Here is a 23,566-nt window from a genome sequence, read left to right on the forward strand (position 1 = left end):
ACTTTACAATAGTGCATCTAAATCATTAAGGGGGAGGGGGTGAGAAGGATTACTTATCCTTGCATCTCTTGCAACCATGAAAATCACTTTAAAATGACAAATAGTTACACATCAATGTAACCAAAAACGTTTTGAACTGTTTATCTATGATTAAACATATATGTTATCCTTTATACTGCAGAACTTTGTTTATGCATTGTTTTTAAAGTATTTAGGGTAAGCAAATTGGCTTGTCCCAGTAGTGATGTGTAGAGTTGTACAGACATTGGCTTGTCCCAGTAGTGATGTGTAGAGTTGTACAGACATTGGCTTGTCCCAGTAGTGATGTGTAGAGTTGTACAGACATTGGCTTGTCCCAGTAGTGATGTGTAGAGTTGTACAGACATTGGCTTGTCCCAGTAGTGATGTGTAGAGTTGTACAGACATTGGCTTGTCCCAGTAGTGATGTGTAGAGTTGTACAGACATTGGCTTGTCCCAGTAGTGATGTGTAGAGTTGTACAGACATTGGCTTGTCCCAGTAGTGATGTGTAGAGTTGTTTAGACATTGGCTTGTCCCAGTAGTGATGTGTAGAGTTGTACAGACATTGTCTTGTCCCAGTAGTGATGTGTAGAGTTGTACAGACATTGGCTTGTCCCAGTAGTGATGTGTAGAGTTGTTTAGACATTGGCTTGTCCCAGTAGTGATGTGTAGAGTTGTACAGACATTGTCTTGTCCCAGTAGTGATGTGTAGAGTTGTTTAGACATTGGCTTGTCCCAGTAGTGATTTGTAGAGTTGTTTAGACATTGGCTTGTCCCAGTAGTGATGTGTAGAGTTGTACAGACATTGGCTTGTCCCAGTAGTGATGTGTAGAGTTGTTTAGACATTGGCTTGTCCCAGTAGTGATGTGTAGAGTTGTTTAGACATTGGCTTGTCCCAGTAGTGATGTGTAGAGTTGTTTGGACGTTGGCTTGTCCCAGTAGTGATGTGTAGAGTTGTTTAGACATTGGCTTGTCCCAGTAGTGATGTGTAGAGTTGTTTGGACATTGGCTTGTCCCAGTAGTGATGTGTAGAGTTGTTTAGACATTGGCTTGTCCCAGTAGTGATGTGTAGAGTTGTTTAGACATTGGCTTGTCCCAGTAGTGATGTGTAGAGTTGTACAGACATTGGCTTGTCCCAGTAGTGATGTGTAGAGTTGTTTGGACATTGGCTTGTCCCAGTAGTGATGTGTAGAGTTGTTTAGACATTGGCTTGTCCCAGTAGTGATGTGTAGAGTTGTTTAGACATGTTTTTGGGATTTAGATGTATTACTTTTAATGCTAGAAAGTGAGAAAAAAAATGTATCATATACATCAATAAAAACAAAAAGAGGCTATTAAAATAACTATTTATTTTAAAATAGTATGTCTGTCCCTCAAGTGTCTGTCTTTGGTGTTCCTGCCTTGACAATCACTCATTGCAAATATAAACAAGAACCTTGAACATTCCCTCCAGTGGTAAACTTATCAGGGAGGGGTCTATATTGAAGAGAATTGTTAATTAATCACACCCAGTATGTCATACATTTGAAAGATTCCATTGATACTTTGGTATGTCGAAATCCAAAGTGTCCCTCTGTGTTATTCAAGTTAAAATGTGGGGAAATTACACCGTGAGCTAAATGATTAATCATGTCAAAAATTATTTTCAAAGAGCTAATGACTTTAGATTTGAGTATATGTTGCATCAATTTAAGAAAATAACCTAAAATGTGTTATTAGTGTTACCGTCATTGGTGTTACTACTCCTACCGATGGCACAATGTTATCATAATGTCATTAAGCAGTCATCTTAGTTGAATGGGAGGATATACCAAAACACATTTAAATAAACAAACAATCCAGAATAATTAAGTAGATTCTTTTGCCAAAACGCCAGTCCCCAATGCCACAGCAATTCAAGAACGACTCCAGCAATACTAATCACATTGTAATGTTAATAACATGATTAAGCAATGGAAGATCATCATTACCAGCTAGTCTAATACACCCAGACACACTTGGCCTGTGTCTCAATAGTTTAAACACTATAGCTTATTTTCCATATCTCCTTTCCTTGTGTCCTTCCCTCCGTGATCACTGATCTGGCTGAACATGACAGGTGGAAGAAACATCAGTTTCAATGAAGGAGATGAGGAAAGGAAGCCATTTCAAAGTGTCGAGAGACACCCAGTCAGTGCCTTAGTGTGGAACCACACAGCATCTACAATGTCCTGACACAGACTGCTTATTCGTGACACCACTGAACACAAACACTCAAAAGGAAATGACACCCCTCTCCACTGCGAGCAGTATTGATGAAGACACACAGGGATGACAAACACACAGGGATGACAAACACACAGGGATGACAAACACACAGGGATGACAAACACACAGGGATGACAAACACACAGGGATGACAAACACACAGAGACACACAGACAAATGATTAAGACTTCTCTTTAACTGTTACGCTGCCTTGTGCATTAGTTTAAGGGTTAAAATAGAATATATCTTTAGACAAGCAGTGACATTATCAGCTCAGCGTACAGTGATGCGCTAGGAGTTAGGAAGGGGGCTTCTGTGTGCTTGGTCTAACACAGGGGTGGGCAAACTTTGTCTCGAGTGACAAATTGGGATTTTGAAATTCAACGGAACGCCGCATTTTTTGGGGGACCAATTGTTTGTTAACATTGAGTGATGCAGCGGTCTAAGGCACTGCATCACAGTGCCTGAGGCGCCACTACAGACCTGGGTTCGATCCCAGGCTGTGTCACAGCTGGCAGTGACTGGGAGACCCATGAGGCATTGGCCCAGTGTCGTCCGGGTTAGGAGAGGGTTTGGCAGGCCCGAAATTTCCTTGTCCCATCGCGCTCTAGCGACTCGTTTGGCGGGCCAGGCGCATGCGCACTGACACTGTCGCCAGGTGTTCAGTGTTTCTTCAGACACATTGGTGCGGCTGGCTTCTGGGTCGGTCGGGTCATGGTCGGTTGGCTCGGTCGGGGCATGTTTCGGAGGATGCACAGCTCTCGACCTTCGCCTCTCCCGAGTCCGTACGGAAGTTGCAGCGATGGGACAAGACTATAACTACCAATTGGATACCATGAAATTGGGGAGAAAAAAAAAAGATTTATAAAAAAATATATATTTATTTTTTCAATGTCTCGCAGGCCAGATGTGGCCCGTAGCTGGCTCCCCCTTGGTCTAATACATTATACGCACACACTGCTGGTGGTGGACAGGGGCCAGTGCTGAGGGTATTGTTGTCTTCTACTGGACGTTGACAACAGTCTCGTGGATAGACTCGGCCACATAGTCGATGTTCTTAGTGGTCAGACCACACATGTTGATACGACCGCTGGCCATTAGGTAGATACTCCTCTCCTTGATCATGTACTCCACTTGTTTAGCTGGAGAGAGACAAAATATTAAAAAGGTATGAACAAATCAAATGGTATTTATCAAATGCTTCATAAACAACAGGTGTAGACTAGCAGGGCTCTTTACTGTAGGATTCCATATGTTATTTCATAGTTTGTCTTCACTATTATTCTACAATGCAGAAAATAGTACAAATAAAGAAAAACCATTGAATGAGTAGGTGTGACCAAACTTTTGACGGGTACTGTACATATAGGTAGAGTCACCAGGCAACAGGACAGATAATAAACAGTAACAGCAGCGTATGTGATGAGACAAAAGGTGTGTGTGTGTGTACGTGTGTACTCACGGTTGAGGCCAGTGAAGCTGAACATGCCGATCTGCTGTGTGATGTGGTCCCATGTTCCTGGTGTTCCCAGAGCCTGCAGTTTAGCCTGGAGTGAAGCCCTCATCAACAACACACGGTCTGCCATGGTCTTCACATTATCCTTCCTACAACAGGGAGAGGGGGGAGGGATAGAGGAGGAGAGAAGGAAGATGGAGGGAGAGGGAGAGAGAGAGAGGAAGGGATGAGAGAACGAGAAGGGGATTAAGAGAGGATATATTTCAAATTACAGGAGGTTGCGGGTGGGTGCCTCATAGTAATGTCTGGAATGGCATCAAACAGGTGCAAACCATGTGTTTGAGGTGTTAAGTGCCAATCCGTTGATTGTCTTCCAGCCATTACTCTGAACACTCATGTAGAACTGTTGGGAGTGGATACACTACTATGGACCTGTGTGTGTTCCCACCATTCAGCGAAGAGTTCAGCTGTGTTGAGTGTAATGGCGACTAGCCTGGCACCCTGGGAGGGAGGGTTGGACCAGGTTACCCTGACAATCTTCTCCATCTGAGACAGAACCCTCCTCACGTTGTCAGCATCACGAGCTACGATGGTCAGGTTCCCCACACGTTCATCTGAAAGGAGACAGAATCTTCATTTCGGGTCTCTGCAGTTTACAGATTGCATTATGTAGAATGTAATGTGAAACGTGAGAGGTGGGAGTAGGAATACATACTGCAGTTTGGTTTCATTTATGTTTCCCTGCATCTTACTGAGTGTGTGTGTGTGTGTGGGGGGGGGGGGGTCTGTCTCACTGTAAAGGCCAAAGTTCTTGGAGAAGGACTGGGCACAGAACATCTCAAAGCCCTGGGTGACAAAGTAGCGCACTGCCCATGCATCCTTATCCAGACAGCCTGACGCAAAGCCCTGATACGCAGAGTCAAAGAACACAAACAGCTTCCTCCTCTGGAGGGAGAGAGAGAAAGGAAAAAGGACAAAGATTTAAAAAATCTTCAGAAATTAGAAAAGATGTCATGCCAAAAACAAAAATTGTATTTTCTTATAATAACGTGTACACAAACACAGTTTTACCTTCATGACCTCAGCCACCTGCATCCACTCCACGTGTGTAGGGTCTGTGCCGGTGGGGTTGTGGGCACAAGCGTGCAAAACGAAGATGGAATGCTTTGGTGCAGTCTGGGACCGGGGTCAAAGGTCAGTGTTAGACTACATGACAGCTAAATGACAGAGTACTGGGAGCAGATACAGGAAGTTGGTATCGCTGAACATATATTTTCAACAGTGTGTAAAAAGCTAATTTACTTTCAAGGTAGACATGACCATTTCTGATATTAAATATTCACTATTGTGAGGTCAACTCAGAGTTCGGGAGCCGGTCTGGTCTCCATGTCAACACCACCTGTTAAGAGGTCAGCGGCTCACCTCCAGGACACCTAGGAAACCGGAAAGATCCAGTCCCCGCTTCTCTGCGTCCCAGTACTTATAGGGACGGACATCCTCAAACCCAGCGTTGGCAAACACAGAGTTGTGGTTTTCTAGAAACAAAACAGAGCAGGTTTTACAACACTCTGCCTTTTCCCTAATAGATAATTATTTTCCAAATCATGTTTCTTGAGTCCTCCTTTGTAACATTAGCTGAAATTATTTGATGGCTCTACTGCAGAGCCATGAACCAAAATAAAAAGTAACATGCTGTATTTGTAAATCACCTAAAAGTTAAATGTTAAGAGGACAACCCAGCAGTATAAGTTCCAGATAACATAACATATCAAGGCCTCTCGAGTGGTGCAGCGGTCTAAGGCACTGCATCGCAGTGCTAGAGGCGTCCCTACACACCCAGGTTTATTCCCAGGCTGTGTCGCAGCCTGCCACAGCCGGGAGACCCATGAGGCAGCACACAATTGGCCAAGTGTCGTCCGGGTTAGAGGAGGGTTTGGCCGGCCCGGAATGTTTTTGTCCCATCGTGCTCTAGCGACTCCTTGTGGCGGGCTGGGCACATGCACGCTGACTTCGATCGCCAGTTGTACGGTGTTTCCTCCAACACATTGGTGTGACTGGCTTCCAGGTTAAGTGAGCAGCGTGTCAATAAGCAGTGTGGCTTGGCAGGGTTGTTTTTCGGAGGACACACGGCTCTCGACAAAAAGATCAATAATAATAGAATAAAACAAAGAATAAATACACAATGAGTAATAATAACTTGGCTAGTCACTGACCTCCTCCCTGTAAGCTGTCTCATCAGCAAACTTAATGATGGTGTTGGAGTCACACAGTTGAGGGTGAACAAGAAGTATAGGAGGGGACTAAGCACACACCCCTAGGTAATTTCACCAATTCGGCCACTTGGGTACATTTGGGAAACTTGTGTGGGACACCTGGGTGACTTCATGCTAAATATCATGTAGCTCACCCATTCCTGAAGTTATCAGTCTGAAACATTGCACACCTACAGTTGCCCTCTTGTGTTATCCATCAAAATGATCTCCAGCATCCTATTCTAGTACATGTGAAAGATGATGCGACAACAATAAAAAACAGAAAACGTCTCTTTTCTTCCACCAGATCTACTGTGTTATATTCTCCTACATTCAATTAACATTTCCACAAACTTCAGAATGCTTCCATTCAAGTGATACCAAGAATATGCATATCCCTGCCTCTGGGGCTGAGCTACAGGCAGTTAGATTAGGGTATGTCTTCAGGTGGAAATTGAGAACAAAGGGATCCAGCAATAAGAGGTTAAGGGTCAGAGTAGCAGATATGTTGTTGCCAGGATGATGGTGTTGATGTGAGCCATGACCAGCCTTTCAAAGCATTTCATGGCTACAGATGTGAGTGCTACGGGACAATAGTCATTTAGACAGGTTACTTTGGCATTCTTGGACACATGAACTATGGTGGCCTGCTTGAACCATGTAGGTAATACAGGCTGGGTCAGAAAGAGGTTGAAAATGTCAGTGAAGACGTTTTCCAGTTGGTCAGCGCATGTTCTGAATACACATCCTGGTCCTGCGGTCTTGTGAATATTAACCTATTTTAAGGTCTTACAGCTGGTGCTCTCATGCATGATTCAGTGTTGGAATTTAGCTCGTCTGGTCGGCTCCAGTCACTGGGCTCCAGTTGTTGGCTGGGTTTCCCTTTGTAATCTGTGATAGTTTGCATGCCCTGCCACGTCATATCTGTCTGATTATACAGCTCCGGATCAACTGTACGATCAGAGATGTAGACAGCTGTTTAAGTTCTGTCGTTCCAGTGTGTGCCTACCCCAGGTTGGCGCTGAGACGTAGACAGGTGTTTTCATGTTGTCGTGCCCGTTGTACCAGCGTCTGAGAAACTCAGCCCCCATCTTCAGAGCACCTGTACCCCCCAGACATTGCACCGCTCCCACCTGACAAAGAGAGAGAGAGACAGACATACAGAATGAAAGTGAGCGAGAGAGAGGAGGATAGGGAGAGAAGAGCGGGAAAGAGTGAGAGAGCGATAGGGAGAGGTGAGAGAGAGAGCGACAGAGGAGGAGAGAGACTAGATAAATGACTTAACTGCTTAAGAGCAATGTAGCTCACCAGTACTAATTTAAATGCAAATTCAACTCAATATATGTACGATCGAGCACACACACACAACCCACCAACACAAACTCATGAACCACCCTACCCTGTTCTCCTGGATGGCAGGGCTGTCTTCTCCCAGGGCGATCTTGGATGCAGAGGACCTAAACTCAGGCAGACCCAGGATGGGGAGGTACTCATGGTTCAGACGGTTGTCTGCTACGATGAGCTTTTCCACCTTCTTAACCACGGGCAGCACCCAGGGCTGGCCCTCATCTGTCCTGTAGGCTGGAGGGGAGAGACAGGCTAGCTATAGCGGCTGAGGAGGGATACAGTGTTTCCAATATTTGGGCCTAATATAGCCTACTAGCTAAGTGTTTTTACTAGAGTTGTGTTTACTTGATGTTGTACATTTTGCAGTAACCCAACACTGGCTTTCTCTGCAGCTGGCATTACTGCCCTGTTGAGCAACCCACCCAGGAGGAGCATTACTGCCCTGTTGAGCAACCCACTCAGTAGGAGCATTGCTGCCCTGTTGAGCAACCCACCCAGGAGGAGCATTACTGCCCTGGTGAGAAACCCACCCAGGAGAATAATTACTGCCCTGTTGAGAAACCCACCCAGGAGGAGAATTACTGGCATGTTGAGAAATCCACCCAAGAGGAGCATTACTGCCCTGTTGAGTAACCCACTATTACTAGTACCCATTATTGCTCTGCAAGACCCAAGTAGACTGATTGGTAATTAGGCCTACCTTCGGTCTCTCCCTACCTTCGGTCTCTCCCTACCTTCGGTCTCTCCCTACCTTCGGTCTCTCCCTACCTTCGGTCTCTGGCGGGCAACTTCATGTGTATTTTTGACTGTTAATTGTATGATATTGTTTAACCTGTGTGTGTTATACGTGCTGCACTCGCTACCTGACAGGTCCACATTGTAAATAACAACTTGTTTCCTAATTGACTTACCTGTATAAATAAAAGTGAAATAAAATTCCAACTTTGCAAAGGTTTGTTTTAGTGGTTTTATCAGATCAGGATACAACCGGATACAAATGTCAGACTATAGCCTTGCACTTTCCCCTGTGGTCCTAAACCCCAGCCAGCCACCACTGATAAGACAGCAACACTAGTAACTTACTAGTGAACAGTGTTGAGCTAATGAGGACAGGGCACTCCTGTCTAACAGGCTTTTATCTGTTCACTTACTGACAGCAATAGTCTGTAGACATACTTCCATTCACATCCACTTTCTAACAGAGCACGAGGCCTAACTGTATCAGTTGTGACTGAAGTTCAAGAGAAAACAGATATTTTCCTAAGTGGACATGGGTCCATCTCCTCTATTGGGGCGGCAGGTAGCCTAGTGGTTAGAGCGTTGGACTAGTAACCGAAAGGTTGTAAGATCAAGCCGAGCTGACAAGGTGCAATCTGTCGTTCTGCCCCTGAACAAGGCATTTAACCCACTGTTTATAGGCCGTCAATGAAAATAAGAATTTGTTCTTAACTGACTTGCCTAGTAAAATAAAAAGATATCTGAGCATGCTAACACATGGTGTAGCTAGGTTATCTAGGCTATTTTCAGCCACAGTGTTAGCCTACTACAGAAAGGGATTACTTAAGCAATAATGCCTGAGAACCCAGGAACTCCTGGTTGTTCTGAGGCCTGAGGGAGATTAAGTTTATGAATTTCCTGCCTGGGCTGCGGGACAGTGGAATTATGAGATGAATATGTCATGGTATTTCTCTAGCGTAGCGCAATGCTAACCCTGTAGTCCTGAGAGGCCAAGCAAGCAGTCACAGGCAGCACACACACCAGGACTTCAGCCTTTTGGCCTCTGCCCTGCAGTGTTACATATTAACAGCACTCCACACACACATCCAGAAAGAAGAACAGTCACAAAGTGTGAAGTGGTTCCATTCCACCCCAAAGTGCACTACTGGGGTGTATTCTGGGTAGTGTTCTCATAGGATCAGCGTAGAGAGCGTGAATGGGAGTGAATTGCTCTATGACCACGGTCCATTGATCTAGCTACAACTAATACTGATATGACCATGACGCATTCATCTACATCAACAACTACCGGCCTGTTCCAGTCTGTTCCTGCACCAGTGACAGAGCCACTTCCTTGGATGACTGCCAACTACAGGTTATAGACCTTGCTATGCTATCTGTGCCGACCCTTCCTGTCTCAGTCTCCAGTATCTATGCTGCAATAGTCTATGTGCCAGGCGGCTCAGGTCAGTCTGTCCTATCTAGTGTAATTCTCCTGCCTTATCTGGTGTCCTGTGTGATCTTAAGTATGCTCCCTCTAATTCTCCAATCTGTCTCTCGCTTTCATCTCTTCTCGGAGGACCTGAGAGATAGGACCCTGCCTCAGGACTACCTGGCCTGATGAACTTTGGCTGTCCCCATCCCCAGTCCACCTGGTCGTGCTGCTGATCCAGTTTCTGCTGTTCTGCCTGCAGCTATGGAACCCTGACTTGTTCATCGGACGTGCTACCGTGTCCTGGACCTGCTATTTCGACCTCTGAATGTTCAGCTATGAAAGGTCAACTGACATTTACTCCTGAGGTGCTGACCTGTTGCACCCTCTATAACCACAGACTATTATTTGACACTGCTGGTCAACAATGGACGTTTGAACTTCTTGAAGAATGACATGGCCTTAATGGCCATGTACTCTTATAATCTACAACTGGCACAGCCAGATGAGGACCAGCCACCTCTAAGAGCCTGGTTTCTCTAGGTTTCTTCCTAGGATCCTAGCTGTCTCGAGAGTTTTTCCTAGCAACTGTGCTTCTACATCTGCATTGGTTGCCATTTGGTGTTTCAAGTACTTTGTGACTACTGCTGATGTAAAAAGGGCTTTATAAAATAAATGTGATTGAAATTTGACAGTAGATTCTGCACAATCAATCAGCAGAGCAAGCAAGAACATCATGCATGTCAGGTCCAGCCTGAGTCCATCCTTACCTTCTCCTTTGAAGAAGTATGCTAGCCTAAACACTGATCTGGATAACATGATTGATTGGATAGGTGAAAAGGTTTTACCACATAGAACAGATCCAGTCATGTCACAGGGAGGGATGAGGGATGATGCATTCGGTCACATTTTTTCAAACAGGGAGCAGCACCACAGCAACATTTTATTTACTTTTATATAACTAGGCAAATCAGTTAAGAAAAAAAATCTTATTTACAATGAAGGCCTACACCGGTCAAACCCGGACGGCACTGGGCCAATTACGCGCCGCCCTATGGGACTCCCAATCACAGCCAGTTGTTATACAGCCTGGTTTCGAACCCGTCTGTTGTGACGCCTCTAGCACTGAGATGCAGTGTCTTAGACCGCTAGACAACTCAGGTGGTCTTTCGGATATTGTAGTTAATCATACAGGATTAGCTAGCTAACAGTCAACTAGTAGCGTTAGATGGCTAGTTACTGTTTAGCATCTGTTTACTTGATAACTGTTGTGCCGAAAATCTCCCCCCCAGAATACGCCCCCCCCCAGAATACCCCCCCCCATCGCGTGAACGCACTACTTTTTTCACCGCTATGAGTTGCTTGCTAGTTGAGATTTCTACTCTTCACTCCGTTGTCAGTTTAGCCTACATTCACTGATCTTAGTAGCAGAGAACATTTTTTTGTGTCCTTCAAGGCAGCTATCAATGATCACGTTAGGCTGCATTTCATTTTTTAAATAAAAAAACGTTAGCCTTGGTTTCTCAAATGATTGCTTCACCAACTACTTCTCTGATAGAGTTCAGTGTGTCAAATCGGAGGGCCTGTTGTCCGGGCCTCTGGCAGTCTCTATGGGGGTGCCACAGGGTTCAATTCTTGGGCCGACTTCTTCTCTGTATACATCAATGATGTTGCTCTTGATGCTGGTGATTCTCTATTACACCTCTACGCAGACGACACCATTCTGTATACTTCTGGCGCTTCTTTGGACACTGTGTTAACTAACCTCCAGATGAGCTTCAATGCCATACAACTCTCCTTCCGTGGCCTCCAATTACTCTTAAATACAAGTAAAATTAAATGCATGCTCTTCAACCGATCGCTGCCTGCACCTGCCCGCCCATCCAGCATCACTACTCTGGACGGTTCTGACTTAGAATATGTGGACAACTACAAATACCTAGGTGTCTGGTTAGACTGTAAACTCTCCTTCCAGACTCACATCAAACATCTCCAATCCAAAGTTAAATCTAGAATTGGCATCCTATTTCGCTACAAAGCATCCTTCACTCATGCTGCCAAACATACCCTTGTAAAACTGACCATCCTACCCATCCTCAACTTCGGCGATGTCATTTGAAAAAAATAGCCTCCAATAATCTACTCAATAAATTGGATGCAGTCTATCACAGTGCCATCCGTTTTGTCACCAAAGCCCCATATACTACCCACCACTGCGACCTGTACGCTCTCATTGGCTGGCCCTTGCTTCATACTTGTCGCCAAAACCACTGGCTCCAGGTCATCTGCAAGACCCTGCTTGGTAAAATCCCCCCTTATCCTAGCTCACTGGTCACCATTGCAGCACCCACCTGTAGCACGCGCTCCAGCAGATATATCTCTCTGGTCACCCCCAAAGCCAATTCCTCCTTTGGCTGCCTCTCCTTCCAGTTCTCTGCTGCCAATGACTGGAACGAACTTCAAAAATCTCTGAAAACTGGAAACACTTATCTCCCTCACTAGCTTTAAGCACCAGCTGTCAGAACAGCTCACAGATTACTGCACCTGTACATAGCCCATCTATAATTTAGCCGAAACAACAACCTCTTCCCCTACTGTATTTATTTATTTAGCTCCTTCGCACCCCATTATTTCTACTTTCCACATTCTTCCACTGCAAATCTACAATTCCAGTGTTTTACTTGCTATATTGTATTTACTTCGCCACCATGGCCTTTTTTTGCCTTTACCCCCTTTATCTCACCTCATTTGCTCACATTGTATATAGACTTATTTTTCTACTGTATTATTGACTGTATGTTTGTTTTACTCCATGTGTAACTCTGTTTTGTTGTATGTGTCGAACTGCTTTGCTTTATCTTGGCCAGGTCGCAATTGTAATTGAGAACTTGTCCTCAACTTGCCTACCTGGTTAAATAAAGGTGAAATAAATACAATTTTATTATGGCGGTTTGATCGCGGGGGAGGCAATAGTAATGTCTGCAGTTTTGGGTTTGGCTAATTGTTTGAAGTGTATTAGTCTATAAATAAAATTCTTTCCCAAAATTCGTAATCTCCCCCATGTCTTATTCGACTAGTAGTTGTTCTGAAATGTGTATTGCTTGCCTACATTTTACTCCCTACTCTATGTTGTAATATAACACACATACATTCATTATTAATTTCAGTTGTCTACTTGAAATTCTTTCAACAGAAAGTATTTGACTCTAGTGACAAAATTAAGGAAATTAGAAAGAGGGGGGGACTGGTCATATCACATTTCTTACCTCCAACACCGAGGTTCACCTTCATGGGGTTCGGGTCCTCTTTGAAATCATTCGACAGTTTGAAAACCGCCACTGGAGTGGCTTGGGGAACTTCACCGAATAATGACATGATGATGAATATTACCGAGGCGGAATTGTTAGCTAGAACGGAAAAACAACCGGTGACAACCCGCTGTTCAGTCTAATGGACGAGGTAGGAAAATAATTTCACCTTCAATTTGGATGGATTTGGTCAGTGGAAAATGGGTGTGAGAGATTTGACCAATAGAAATTGAGGGCAACCAGCTGATAAAACATCAGCCAATCTTAGCGACGATTGAAAAGGGGGAAATAATGTGACGTGAATGACAGTTTGTGTCAATGACTAAACATTATTGGAGATTGACATGTTCATATGCAAATCTCGGTCGCTGAATATGAATATGAATATGAATAAACGGGTTTAACGATGTTTTGTTTTTTTCCTTCAAAAAGGAGGGGATTCGATGAATACCCCGGGCATGACCCAGTGACCGTGTTAGCGTTGATTGCGTTTGATTTGGAACCGTGAGCAAGGTACCCAGTTCTGGCCAATTAAAAGCAAAGTAATTAATAGGATTCTGTGTTTTCATATGTAAAAGTGATTTACTTTCTGACAAAAATGCCTTGATGCTGGTATCGCCCGGTCAAATGACGGGCCATAAACTAGTTCAACCCGGGGCAATTTAATCGATTCCCTTCAATGTACAAACCTCTAGAAAATAACTACAATGTTATTGCATAGTTATGTAATAACATTTATTTCTAAGAGGTTTCTACATTTTGCAGGGAAATACAACGCCTCATAACATCCACTGTAGATAAAGGTGTTCACTTGTTAATTCGCATTTTAATCAAAAATATTTGTGTCGTATTCCTCTGCTCAGGGGTTGCATGCATCAATCAGTGGTTGCGTGCCACGTAATCGACGACGCCGTTGCGCACCAGATTGCTATAACATATCATGTGGTAAACTGATACGTAAAATTCCTTTCTAGGCGTTGTGAGATCTGAACAGGGGAACACGACCTCTGCTACGCTATGTCAAAATGTAACGTCACACACCCCAACCTTTTGAAATCACTTCTCTATCTAACCACAAGGTGGCACCCTAAGCTTGTTATTCGTGATCCACCATGATTTCTGCCCTGGGCCACACATCAGCCTCTCTTTGTACTTACTATATGTTGTCCAAGGGACATCATATCTTGGTCAAGGAACACAACATTAACATGTTTATGGCAACTTCTTCAACAGAGAAACATAATACGTTTTTTTGTTTCTTCCTCATTCCACCAAGTACCACCTTCACTGAACTATAAGCTTTAGGTGCAGGTAGCCTACTGTAGTACACCTTAATAATGATGACACATTTCCAGCATGGCTCCATTGACAGGTTTAAAATCCCTGTTTCAACTCTGTTTGAATGCAAACATGCCAATGCAGATTTGAATCCAACCCAAACCGTGTTGATTCCAGAGCAGTATTTGTTCATGTGTGTGCGCTCACGTGTGTGTGTGTGTGTGTGTGTGTGTGTGTGTGTGTGTGTGTGTGTGTGTGTGTGTGTGTGTGTGTGTGTGTGTGTGTGTGTGTGTGTGTGTGTGTGTGTGTGTGTGTGTGTGTGTGTGTGTGTGTGTACTCTCTCCCTCAGCTGTCTGTCTGAGGTGAAGTGGTTGATAAATGAAGGCCACTTTACTCTGCTCTGTCATCCCTCGGGTCTCCTGGACTAGAACGGAACATTTCTCAGGTCTCAGTAGAAGAGTCACCATGTGTCATGCTTCAACGCTTCAATACTCTCTCTGTGTTGTTAGTGGGTTACTTCAAATAACATTCTATTGACAGTACTGTTATTATTGGTATCTGGAAGGCTGGTCTGATGGTATACTAACCAACTCATGGTACCGTATAAGGTCATTTACTGTAGCTTACTTAGCATACTGGATTACATTTGTTTGGGGCCACTATTGAAAGGCAACATCTGACCCAAAAAGGCTTCTAGGTTTAGGGATTTCTATGGTCTTCACCTCACTTCCCAGGCCAGGTGCAGGTGCAGGGTAACCCCAGTGGGCCTTCCTGCCAGAAGAAGGTCTGGCTTTTCGAAGGCCATGGTGAAGGCCCCCCCCCCCCCCCCACACAGATGTTTTCATTATTTCCGACCAGGTGGGACCAGGTATCAGTGTGTGTGTTACCTGTTACTGTCAGGCCAGCAATTATAGGATTTGAGCTCCCTGAGCAGAGCAGGCTTCAGGCCTGGGGCCAAGAGGAGCCTGGAAACAACCGAGAAGACAAGGGGGGCCAAGGTCTGGGCTGTCAGTCCCTCCCCTGTCAGTCACTGGGTGTGTGTGTGTCTGCTTGTGGGCATGGGCGTGGGCGGGTGCAGGTGTGGGCGTGTGGAAGTGGGTGGGTGAGTGAGTGAGTGAGTGAGTTTTCGTTTCTACTCAGTCCAATAACATTTAGAGAAAGAATTATGAAGAAAATATTGTTTGTTTCATAGAGTGATTTTATTTGAGTTTCAGGTTATCAGGGACTGTGTCGGATGTCAGACAATGACACCAAACACTCACACACACAAACGTGTGCCCAAACACACACACACACAAACGTGTGCCCAAACACACACAGCCACAACCACATTCCACGGGAGGTATAGAACACAACCACGAGAATACACACACACACACACTGCTGAATTCTAGCGGGGACCTTTTGGCGTGGCTCACATGTTGTGTTGCCCTTGTGTGTCTGTGGGTCAGTGATCTGTGTTGAGTGACTGTCTTTCAGCTTCCCGCACTGTTTGTTTTCCTGAGACAGTGTCATCAATTCTGCAACAAGGGATCAGACACACCAACAACAGAGACACGGGGACCTCCCTTGTATGCAGCGATCCTGAATAATGGTGCATCCATGCAGTAGCCAGACATGCCTCAGTGTGTGTGGGTGTGTGTGTGTGTTCAGTGACGGATGTTGCATCCATGCAGTAGCCAGACATGCCTCAGTGTGTGTGGGTGTGTGTGTGTGTTCAGTGACGGATGTTGCATCCATGCAGTAGCTAGACGTGTCTTCCCTTCCAGGGCCCATTGATCAAAGGTATGCAAACCTAGTTGTCTACACATTCCGTCACACCTGAGAAATCCCAGACATCACCTCACGCATTTACAACACACCATTTAACATGATTTGCAATGCAAATATAGACCAGGGGATGCTTGTATATTAGAATATATGGAAGTGACTCTGACAAACTCACCACATTGTTGCAATAGCTTCAAACCACATTAGATGACAATGGTTTACATAGGATGTTTACATGTATGTTGTAATACTTTTCAAAGGTTGGGATGGCTTTGAGAGGGATATTCAATGTAGCATACAGTAATGTTGGCCTGCAAGCCTCTCTTTCTCTCCCTCACTACTTCTATAACTGTCTCTCTTTTTCTCCCTCTTCAACAAATACCCTTCGTAAACATGTTTTTTACCTGAACTATTGTCTAGGCTTCAGGTCCCCAAGTGAACATAGTCTTGTGGAACGCAGGAAACCTGGATTTGAACCCAGTCGGTCACACTAGCCCTGACCTCCACAAGTGGGAAAGTAGTAGGCGTGGATTCCTACTAAATTTACTTCTACAGTAATTGATTGATGTAGTGTTTAGTTTAGCTGACTCTGAGTGACCAGACCTGAGATCAGTGTAGCTATGCACTGCTGTAACAATAGGAGGAAGTGGTAGGATCATGTCTGCGTTTCTACGTCCATCCTTTGACTGTACATCTCTATGAATTATATTATATTTGACCTATAACCATGGTCTTCAATTCATCCTTTCACTCCAAACAGCTCATAATTCAACCTGATCGATTTTAAACAATGAACAATGATGTTAATGCCTCATCGTTGCTGTATTGAAATTTACAGAGAGAGAGAGAGAGCACTGTGTTCTTCTCTTCCAGTTCGGTATTTATTTACAGAGTTAAATACTTAAGAATGGGACGTCATGACTTAAAGTAAATAAGCTGTCATAGTAATGGAGCAACACAAGCATTTTCTCAGCAAGATGTTTACCTTGTGTGTGTGTGTGTGTGTGTGTGTGTGTGTGTGTGTGTGTGTGTGTGTGTGTGTGTGTGTGTGTGTGTGTGTGTGTGTGTGTGTGTGTGTGTGTGATTCATAACAACCGTGTTTGAGTGCAACCATTGCTATAAACTGTCCTACATGCCTGTGGCCAGATGAACTCAAGTCAACCTTTCGATTTTGTTCCAACATTGCTGTCCAGACCAGACAGATGTTTTATTGATACAGAAACACAGCAGCAGCAGGCCAAAGACTGGGAACCTCTGTCCACACATCCTATGAACACATTTTAACATTTACATTTAGCAGACCATCTTATCCAGAGCGACTTGTATTCATCTTACAGTTTTTTTAATCGCTTTGGTACTATTTTCACAATTATGTGGTGAATTTTAAAAACTCTTAGCACAAAAATCCAAACTGGAAACACTTAACGCAGCCAGTCTTACCTTCAAAACCTTTCATTGTGCATTCATTTTGTTTCTAGACATCTTTCACCACACAATCATTGATCAAAAATGTGACTATGAAATAAAAGGAGTACATTGATTTAATCACCAAAACACAACATAATTATATATTCTCAATGTAGAATATACATCACCTTCAGAAAGTATTCAGACCCCTTGACTTATTCTACGTTTTGTCAAGTTACAGCCTGATTCTAAAATGGATTCAATCGTTTTTTTCCCCCTCATTAATCTACCCACAATATCCCATAATGACAAAGCAAACAGGTTTTTAGAAATTGTTGCAAATTTATTACAAATAAAAAACTGAAATATCACGTTTACATAAGTATTCAGACCCTTTACTCAGTACTTTGTTTAAGCACCTTTGGCAGCAATTACAGTCTCAAGTCTTCTTGGGTATGACGCTACAAACTTGGCACACCTGTACTTGGGGAGTTTCTTCTATTCTTCTCTGCAGATCCTCTCAAGCTCTGTCAGGTTGGATGGGGAGTGTTGCTGCACAGCTATTTTCAGGTCTCTCCAGAGATGTTCGATCAGGTTCAAGTCAGGTTTCTGGCTGGGCCAATCAAGGACATTCAGAGACTTGTCCTGAAGCCGCTCCTGCATTGTCTTGGCTGTGTGCTTATGGTCGTTGTTCTGTTGGAAGGTAAACCTTCGCCCCTGTCTGAGGTCCTGAGCGCTCTGGAGCAGGTTTTCATCAAGGATCTCTCTGTACTTTTCTCTGTTCATCTTTCCCTCAATCCTGACTAGTCTCCCAGTTCCTACCACTGAAAAAAAAACACAGCATGATGCTGCCACAACCATGCTTCACCGTAGGGATGGTGCCAGATTTCCTCTAGACGTGATGCTGCCACCACCATGCTTCACCGTAGGGATGGTGCCAGATTTCCTCTAGACGTGATGCTTGGCAGAGCATTTTTCGCTTTGTCATTTTGGGGTATTGTGTGTAGTGAGGACTTTTTTCAAATGTAATCTTAGATTTTAGAATAAGGATGTAACATAACTAAATGTGGAAAATGCCAAGTGGTCTGAATACTTCTCGAAGGCACTGTACATGTTTAAGCGGTCCTGTATGTAGCTCAGTTCATAAGAGCATTGCACTAGCAAAACCAGAGCTGTTTTAAATATGTTATTTGACCATAAACAGATTTGGATAATTAATCCATACAGTCCAAATAATTATGATCCACGCTTATTTGAAAATATATATAACAATGTATCAAGCCTACAAGCAATACCAGACTCTATTATTATGGTGGGAGATTATAATATGGTTTTATATACCTCAATGGACAGTAAAGGAAATCAAACAAAGAATTATGCAAATAACGAAGATCATGGATATGGTGGATATATAATGAAGCTAGTGGATATTTGGAGGCTTAAATATCCTGACCTAGTGAGATATACATGGTGGAGGCTTAAATATGCTGACCTAGTGAGATATACATGGTGGAGGCTTAAATATCCTGACCTAGTGAGATATACATGGTGGAGGCTTAAATATCCTGTCCTAGTGAGATATACATGGTGGAGGCTTAAATATCCTGACCTAGTGAGATATACATGGTGGAGGCTTAAATATCCTGACCTAGTGAGATATACATGGTGGAGGCTTAAATATCCTGACCTCGTGAGATATACATGGTGGAGGCTTAAATATCCAGACCTAGTGAGATATACATGGTGGAGGCTCAATCAATCAAGCTAGTCGTCTTGAATACTTTCTTATGTAATTCTCGCTGGCACCAAAAGTTTAAAAAAATGAATAAGTGTTGATAGGGGACAGAATGCGATCGGACCATCACATAATTGGCATATACTTTACTCTTACGGAATTTCCACGTGGGCGAGGATATTGGAAACGTAATCAAAGCCTACTGGATGACAACTTGTTTTTAACAAGGACAGAAGTATTTATAACTGACTTTTTCCAACATAACATACAGTAGGTACAGCAGATCCCCTTCTTGTATGGGACACTTAAATGTGCCTTTAGAGCCCATGCAATTCAAGCCTCATCTTTAAAGCAGAAGCAATTCAAGTCAAGAGAATCCATTTTAAGAAAGAAAATAGAGGGACCAAAAGTACAGATAGATAGCAATAAAAACTGAACCATAGAGGCACAGAATACGTTAGAGGTAAAATAAATGGAGGAACTTATTCAAGAAAGACAAAGAGTGACGCTGACACTACACATCCAAGTATATCGGACCAAATTATGAAAGACAAGAACTGTACATTTGAATTCCATAAAGTCAGTGTGGAAAAGGTGAAAGAAAGTGATTGTTGTCTATCACCAATGACAAGCCACCGGGGTCTGACAATCTGGATGGAAAATTACTGAGGATAATAGCAGATGATATTGCCACTCCTATTTGCCACATCTTCAATTTAAGCCGACTAGAGAGCGTGTGCCCTCAGGCCTGGAGGGAAGCTAAAATCATTCTGCTACCCAAGAATAGTAAAGCCCCCTTTACTGGCTCAAATAGCCGTCCAATCAGCCTGTTACCAACCCTTAGTAAACTTCCGGAAAAAAATTGTGTTTGACCAGATGCAATGCTATTTCACAGTAAACAAATTGACAACAGAATGTCAGCATGCTTATAGGGAAGGACATTCAACAATCACAGCATTTACACAAATGATTGGCTGAGATAAATTGATGAAAAAATTATTTTGGGGACTTTGTTAGAATTCTGTTTAGCTTTTGACATTATCGATCACAGTCTGCTGCTGGAAAATCTGATGTGTTATGGCTTACACCCCCTGTTATAATGTAGATAAAGAGTTACTTGTCTAACTGACACAGAGGGTGTTCTTAACCTCTTTGGGTTAAATACATTTAACTAAGGATAGGGGACAGTATTTTGACTTACGGATGAAAAGTGTTCCCAAAGTAAACTGCCTGTTACTCAGGCCCAGAAGCTAGAACATGTATTGGTAGATTTGGATAGAAAACGCTCAAAAGTTTCTAAAACTGTTAAAATAATGTCTTGGGGTATAACAGAAATGATATGGCAGGCGAAACCCCGAGGACAAACCATCCCAGAAAATTATAATTTCAGCCTACCACTGTTTCCAATGGCTGTCATGTTTATTATGAGGTGAAATCCTCCCAGATTGAAGTTCCTATGGCTTCCACTAGATGTCAACAGTCTTTAGAAGGAGTTTCAGGCTTGGTTTTGGAAAAATGAGCTAAAATTTGTAGTTTTTCGAAGTGGCTCCCATTTTGGCTGTAGTGTTTTCATGCGCGTGGATGAGAGCACGTTCTTTGTTGTTTATCTCCGGTAAAGACAATAACGATTCTCTGTCTTAAATTGTATAATTTATTCACGTATTATGGTACCTGAGGTTTGATGATAAACGTTGTTTGACTTGTTTGGAGAAGTTTATTGGTAACATTTGGGATTCCTTTTGTATGCATTTTGAAGGAGGGAAACCGGTGGATTATTGAATGAAGAGTTTTTGGGGATATAAAGAAGAACTTTATCGAACAAAAGGACCATTTGTGATGTAGCTGGGACCTTTTGGAGTACCATCAGAAGAATATCTTCAAAGGTAAGGCATTTATTATATCGTTATTTCTGACTTTCATGGAGCACCTGCCCGGTTGAAAAACGTTTTTCATGCTTTTGTAAGTGGGGCGCTGTCCTCTGATAATCGCATGGTGTGCTTTCGCCATAAAGCATTTTTGAAATCTGACACAGCGGCTGGATTAACAAGAAGTTAAGCTTTATTTTGATGTATGACACTTGTATTTTCATGAATGTTAAATATTTCTATTTCTGTCATTTGAATTTGGCGCTCTGCAATTTCACCGGATGTTGTCGAGGTGGGTCGCTAGCCGAATGCCTGCGCCAGAAAGGTTCAGCCTCTCAAATATGATCCAGTTAGAATCAGGAATTTCCCAGGGTAGCTGTTTAGGCCCCTTGCTTTTTTACATTTTTACTAACGACATGCCACTGACTTTGAGTAAAGCCAGAGTGTCTATTTATGCGGATGACTCAGCGCTATATACTTCAGCTACTACAGCGACTGAAATGACTGCAACACTCAACAAAGAGCTGCAGTTAGTTTCAGAGTGAGTGGCAAGGAATAAGTTAACTCTAAATATTTCTAAAACTAAAAGCATTGTATTTTGAGCAAAATTCTCCCTAAACCCTGAACCTCAACTAAATCTTGTAATAAATAATGTGAAAATTGAGCAAGTTGAGATGACTAAACTGCTTGGAGTAACCATAGATTGTAAACTGTCATGGTCAAAACATATTAATGCAGTAGTATCTAATATAGGGAGAAGTCTGTCTATAATAAAGCGCTACTCTGCCTTCTTTAACAACACTATCAACAAGGAAGGTCCTACAGGCTCTAGTATTGTCACACCTTGACTACTGTTCAGTTGTGTGGTCAGGTGCCACAAAAAAGGACTTCGGAAAATTGCTATTGCATCAGAACAGGGCAACATGGCTGGATGTGCACGGAGAGCTAATATTAATAATATGCATGTCAATCTCTCCTGGCTGAAAGTGGGGGGGAGATTGACTTCATCACTACTTTTATTTATGAGAGGTATTATTGACATGTTGAATGCACCGAGCTGTCTGTCTAAACTACTGGCAAACAGCTCGGACACCCATGCATACCCCATAAGACATGCCACCAGAGGTCTCTTCACAGTCCCCAAGTCCAGAACAGACTATGGGAGGCACACAGTACTACATAGAGCCATGACTGCATGGAACTCTATTCCACATCAAGTAACTGACGCAAGCAGTAACATTTGATTTAAAAAACAGATAAAAAACACCTTATGGAACAGTGGGGGACTGTGAAGCAACACAAACATTGGCACAGACACACACACACACACACACACACACACACATGCATGATACCATACGCACTATACATACACATGGATTTAGTACTGTTGATATGTGGTAGAGGTGGAGTAGGGGCCCGAGGGGACACAGAGTGTTGTGAAATCTGTGAATGTATTGTAATGTTTTGAAAATTGTATAAACTGCCTTAATCCCAGGAAGAGTAGCTGCTGCATCTAATGGGGATCCATAATAAATACAAAATACAAAAACCAGGGTTGTCCACTATCGACTTAAATTTATATATTATGGCCATCGAAATGTTAGCTATTAAAATCAGATTCAACAATAATATCAAGTTCCTAGAAATACAGGGCTTAAAAACAAAGGTGCCATAGTACGCTGATGATTCATGTTTTCTTTTAAATCCACAACTTGGATCCCTCCACAGCTTCATAGAGGATCTAGATAGTTTTTCTTTTAAATCTACAACTTGGATCCCTCCACAGCTTCATAGAGGATCTAGATAGTTTTTCTTTTAAATCCACAACTTGGATTCCTCCACAGCTTCATAGAGGATCTAGATAGTTTTTCTTTTAAATCTACAACTTGGATCCCTCCACAGCTTCATAGAGGATCTAGATAGTTTTTCTTTTAAATCTACAACTTGGATTCCTCCACAGCTTCATAGAGGATCTAGATAGTTTTTCTAACCTCTCTGGATTACAACCAAATTATAGTAAATGCACAATATTATGTATTGGATCACAACAACAAAAAACATTTACAGTACTGTGTAGTTAACCAATAGCAATGTCTGACGGCGAAGTGGACATACTCGGTTTCCATATCCCGAAAGAAAGAAAATATGTCATTGCAAAACAAATCTAAGAAAGTTAGCAAAAATAGATAAGATCTTGTTACCGTGGGAAAAAAATACCTGTATATTTGTGGAAAGATCACCCTGATTAACTCTTTAGTCATATCACAGTTTATCTATTTGCTTATGGTCTTGCCTACACCTAGTGACTTGTTTTTTAAATTATATGAGTAAAAAGTATTCCATTTTATTTGAAACAGCAAGCCAGATGAAATTAAACAGGCCTATTTATAAAATGAATATGAATTCAGAGGGCAGAAATTATTAAATATTAAAGCATTAGACCTCTTACTAAAGGCTTCAGTCATACACAATTTGTTCTTAAATCTGAACTGGTTCTCCAGCAGATTAGAGAACCCCATGTTCAAGAATGGACTTTTTCCCTTCATTCTGATTACAACCTTGGTTATTTGAAAATGAAATAATCTTCAAAATATTGCTATTTTTAAAACAAGCCTTAGAAAGTTGGTTACAATTTCAGTTTAATCCACCAGAAAAGACAGATCAAATATTACAACAAATATTATGGTTAATCTTAAATATAGTAATTGGTTAAAAAAACAGTATGTTTG

At 42.7% G+C, this 23,566-nt stretch overlaps 1 protein-coding gene across 1 annotated transcript; it reads right to left on the reverse strand.

Moving 5' to 3' along the window:
- Positions 1-1,352: 1,352 nt before the first annotated feature.
- On the reverse strand, positions 1,353-12,960 carry LOC135523485 (aspartate aminotransferase, cytoplasmic-like). The gene is made up of 9 exons (XM_064950183.1): positions 12,738-12,960; positions 7,375-7,556; positions 6,985-7,108; positions 5,146-5,258; positions 4,795-4,899; positions 4,518-4,668; positions 4,172-4,337; positions 3,730-3,872; positions 1,353-3,409 (listed from the first exon to the last, which is right to left on the reverse strand). The coding sequence occupies exons 1-9, from the start codon at positions 12,844-12,846 to the stop codon at positions 3,270-3,272; spliced, it is 1,233 nt and encodes a 410-aa protein (XP_064806255.1). The 5' UTR covers positions 12,847-12,960; the 3' UTR covers positions 1,353-3,269.
- Between the last annotated feature and the right edge of the window lie 10,606 nt (positions 12,961-23,566).

Source organism: Oncorhynchus masou, chromosome 31 (genome assembly GCF_036934945.1).
Source record: "Oncorhynchus masou masou isolate Uvic2021 chromosome 31, UVic_Omas_1.1, whole genome shotgun sequence".
Taxonomy (NCBI): domain Eukaryota; kingdom Metazoa; phylum Chordata; class Actinopteri; order Salmoniformes; family Salmonidae; genus Oncorhynchus; species Oncorhynchus masou.

Coding starts and splice junctions, on each gene's coding strand:
- LOC135523485 (XM_064950183.1), bottom strand. CDS start 12,846: ATGTCATTATTCGGTGAAGTTCCCCAAGCCACTCCAGTGGCGGTTTTC. Junction 5,259..6,984: donor CGTCTCAGCGCCAACCTGGG/GTAGGCACACAC, acceptor TTTTGTTTCTAG/AAAACCACAACTCTGTGTTT. Junction 4,900..5,145: donor GTTTCCTAGGTGTCCTGGAG/GTGAGCCGCTGA, acceptor CCCCGGTCCCAG/ACTGCACCAAAGCATTCCAT.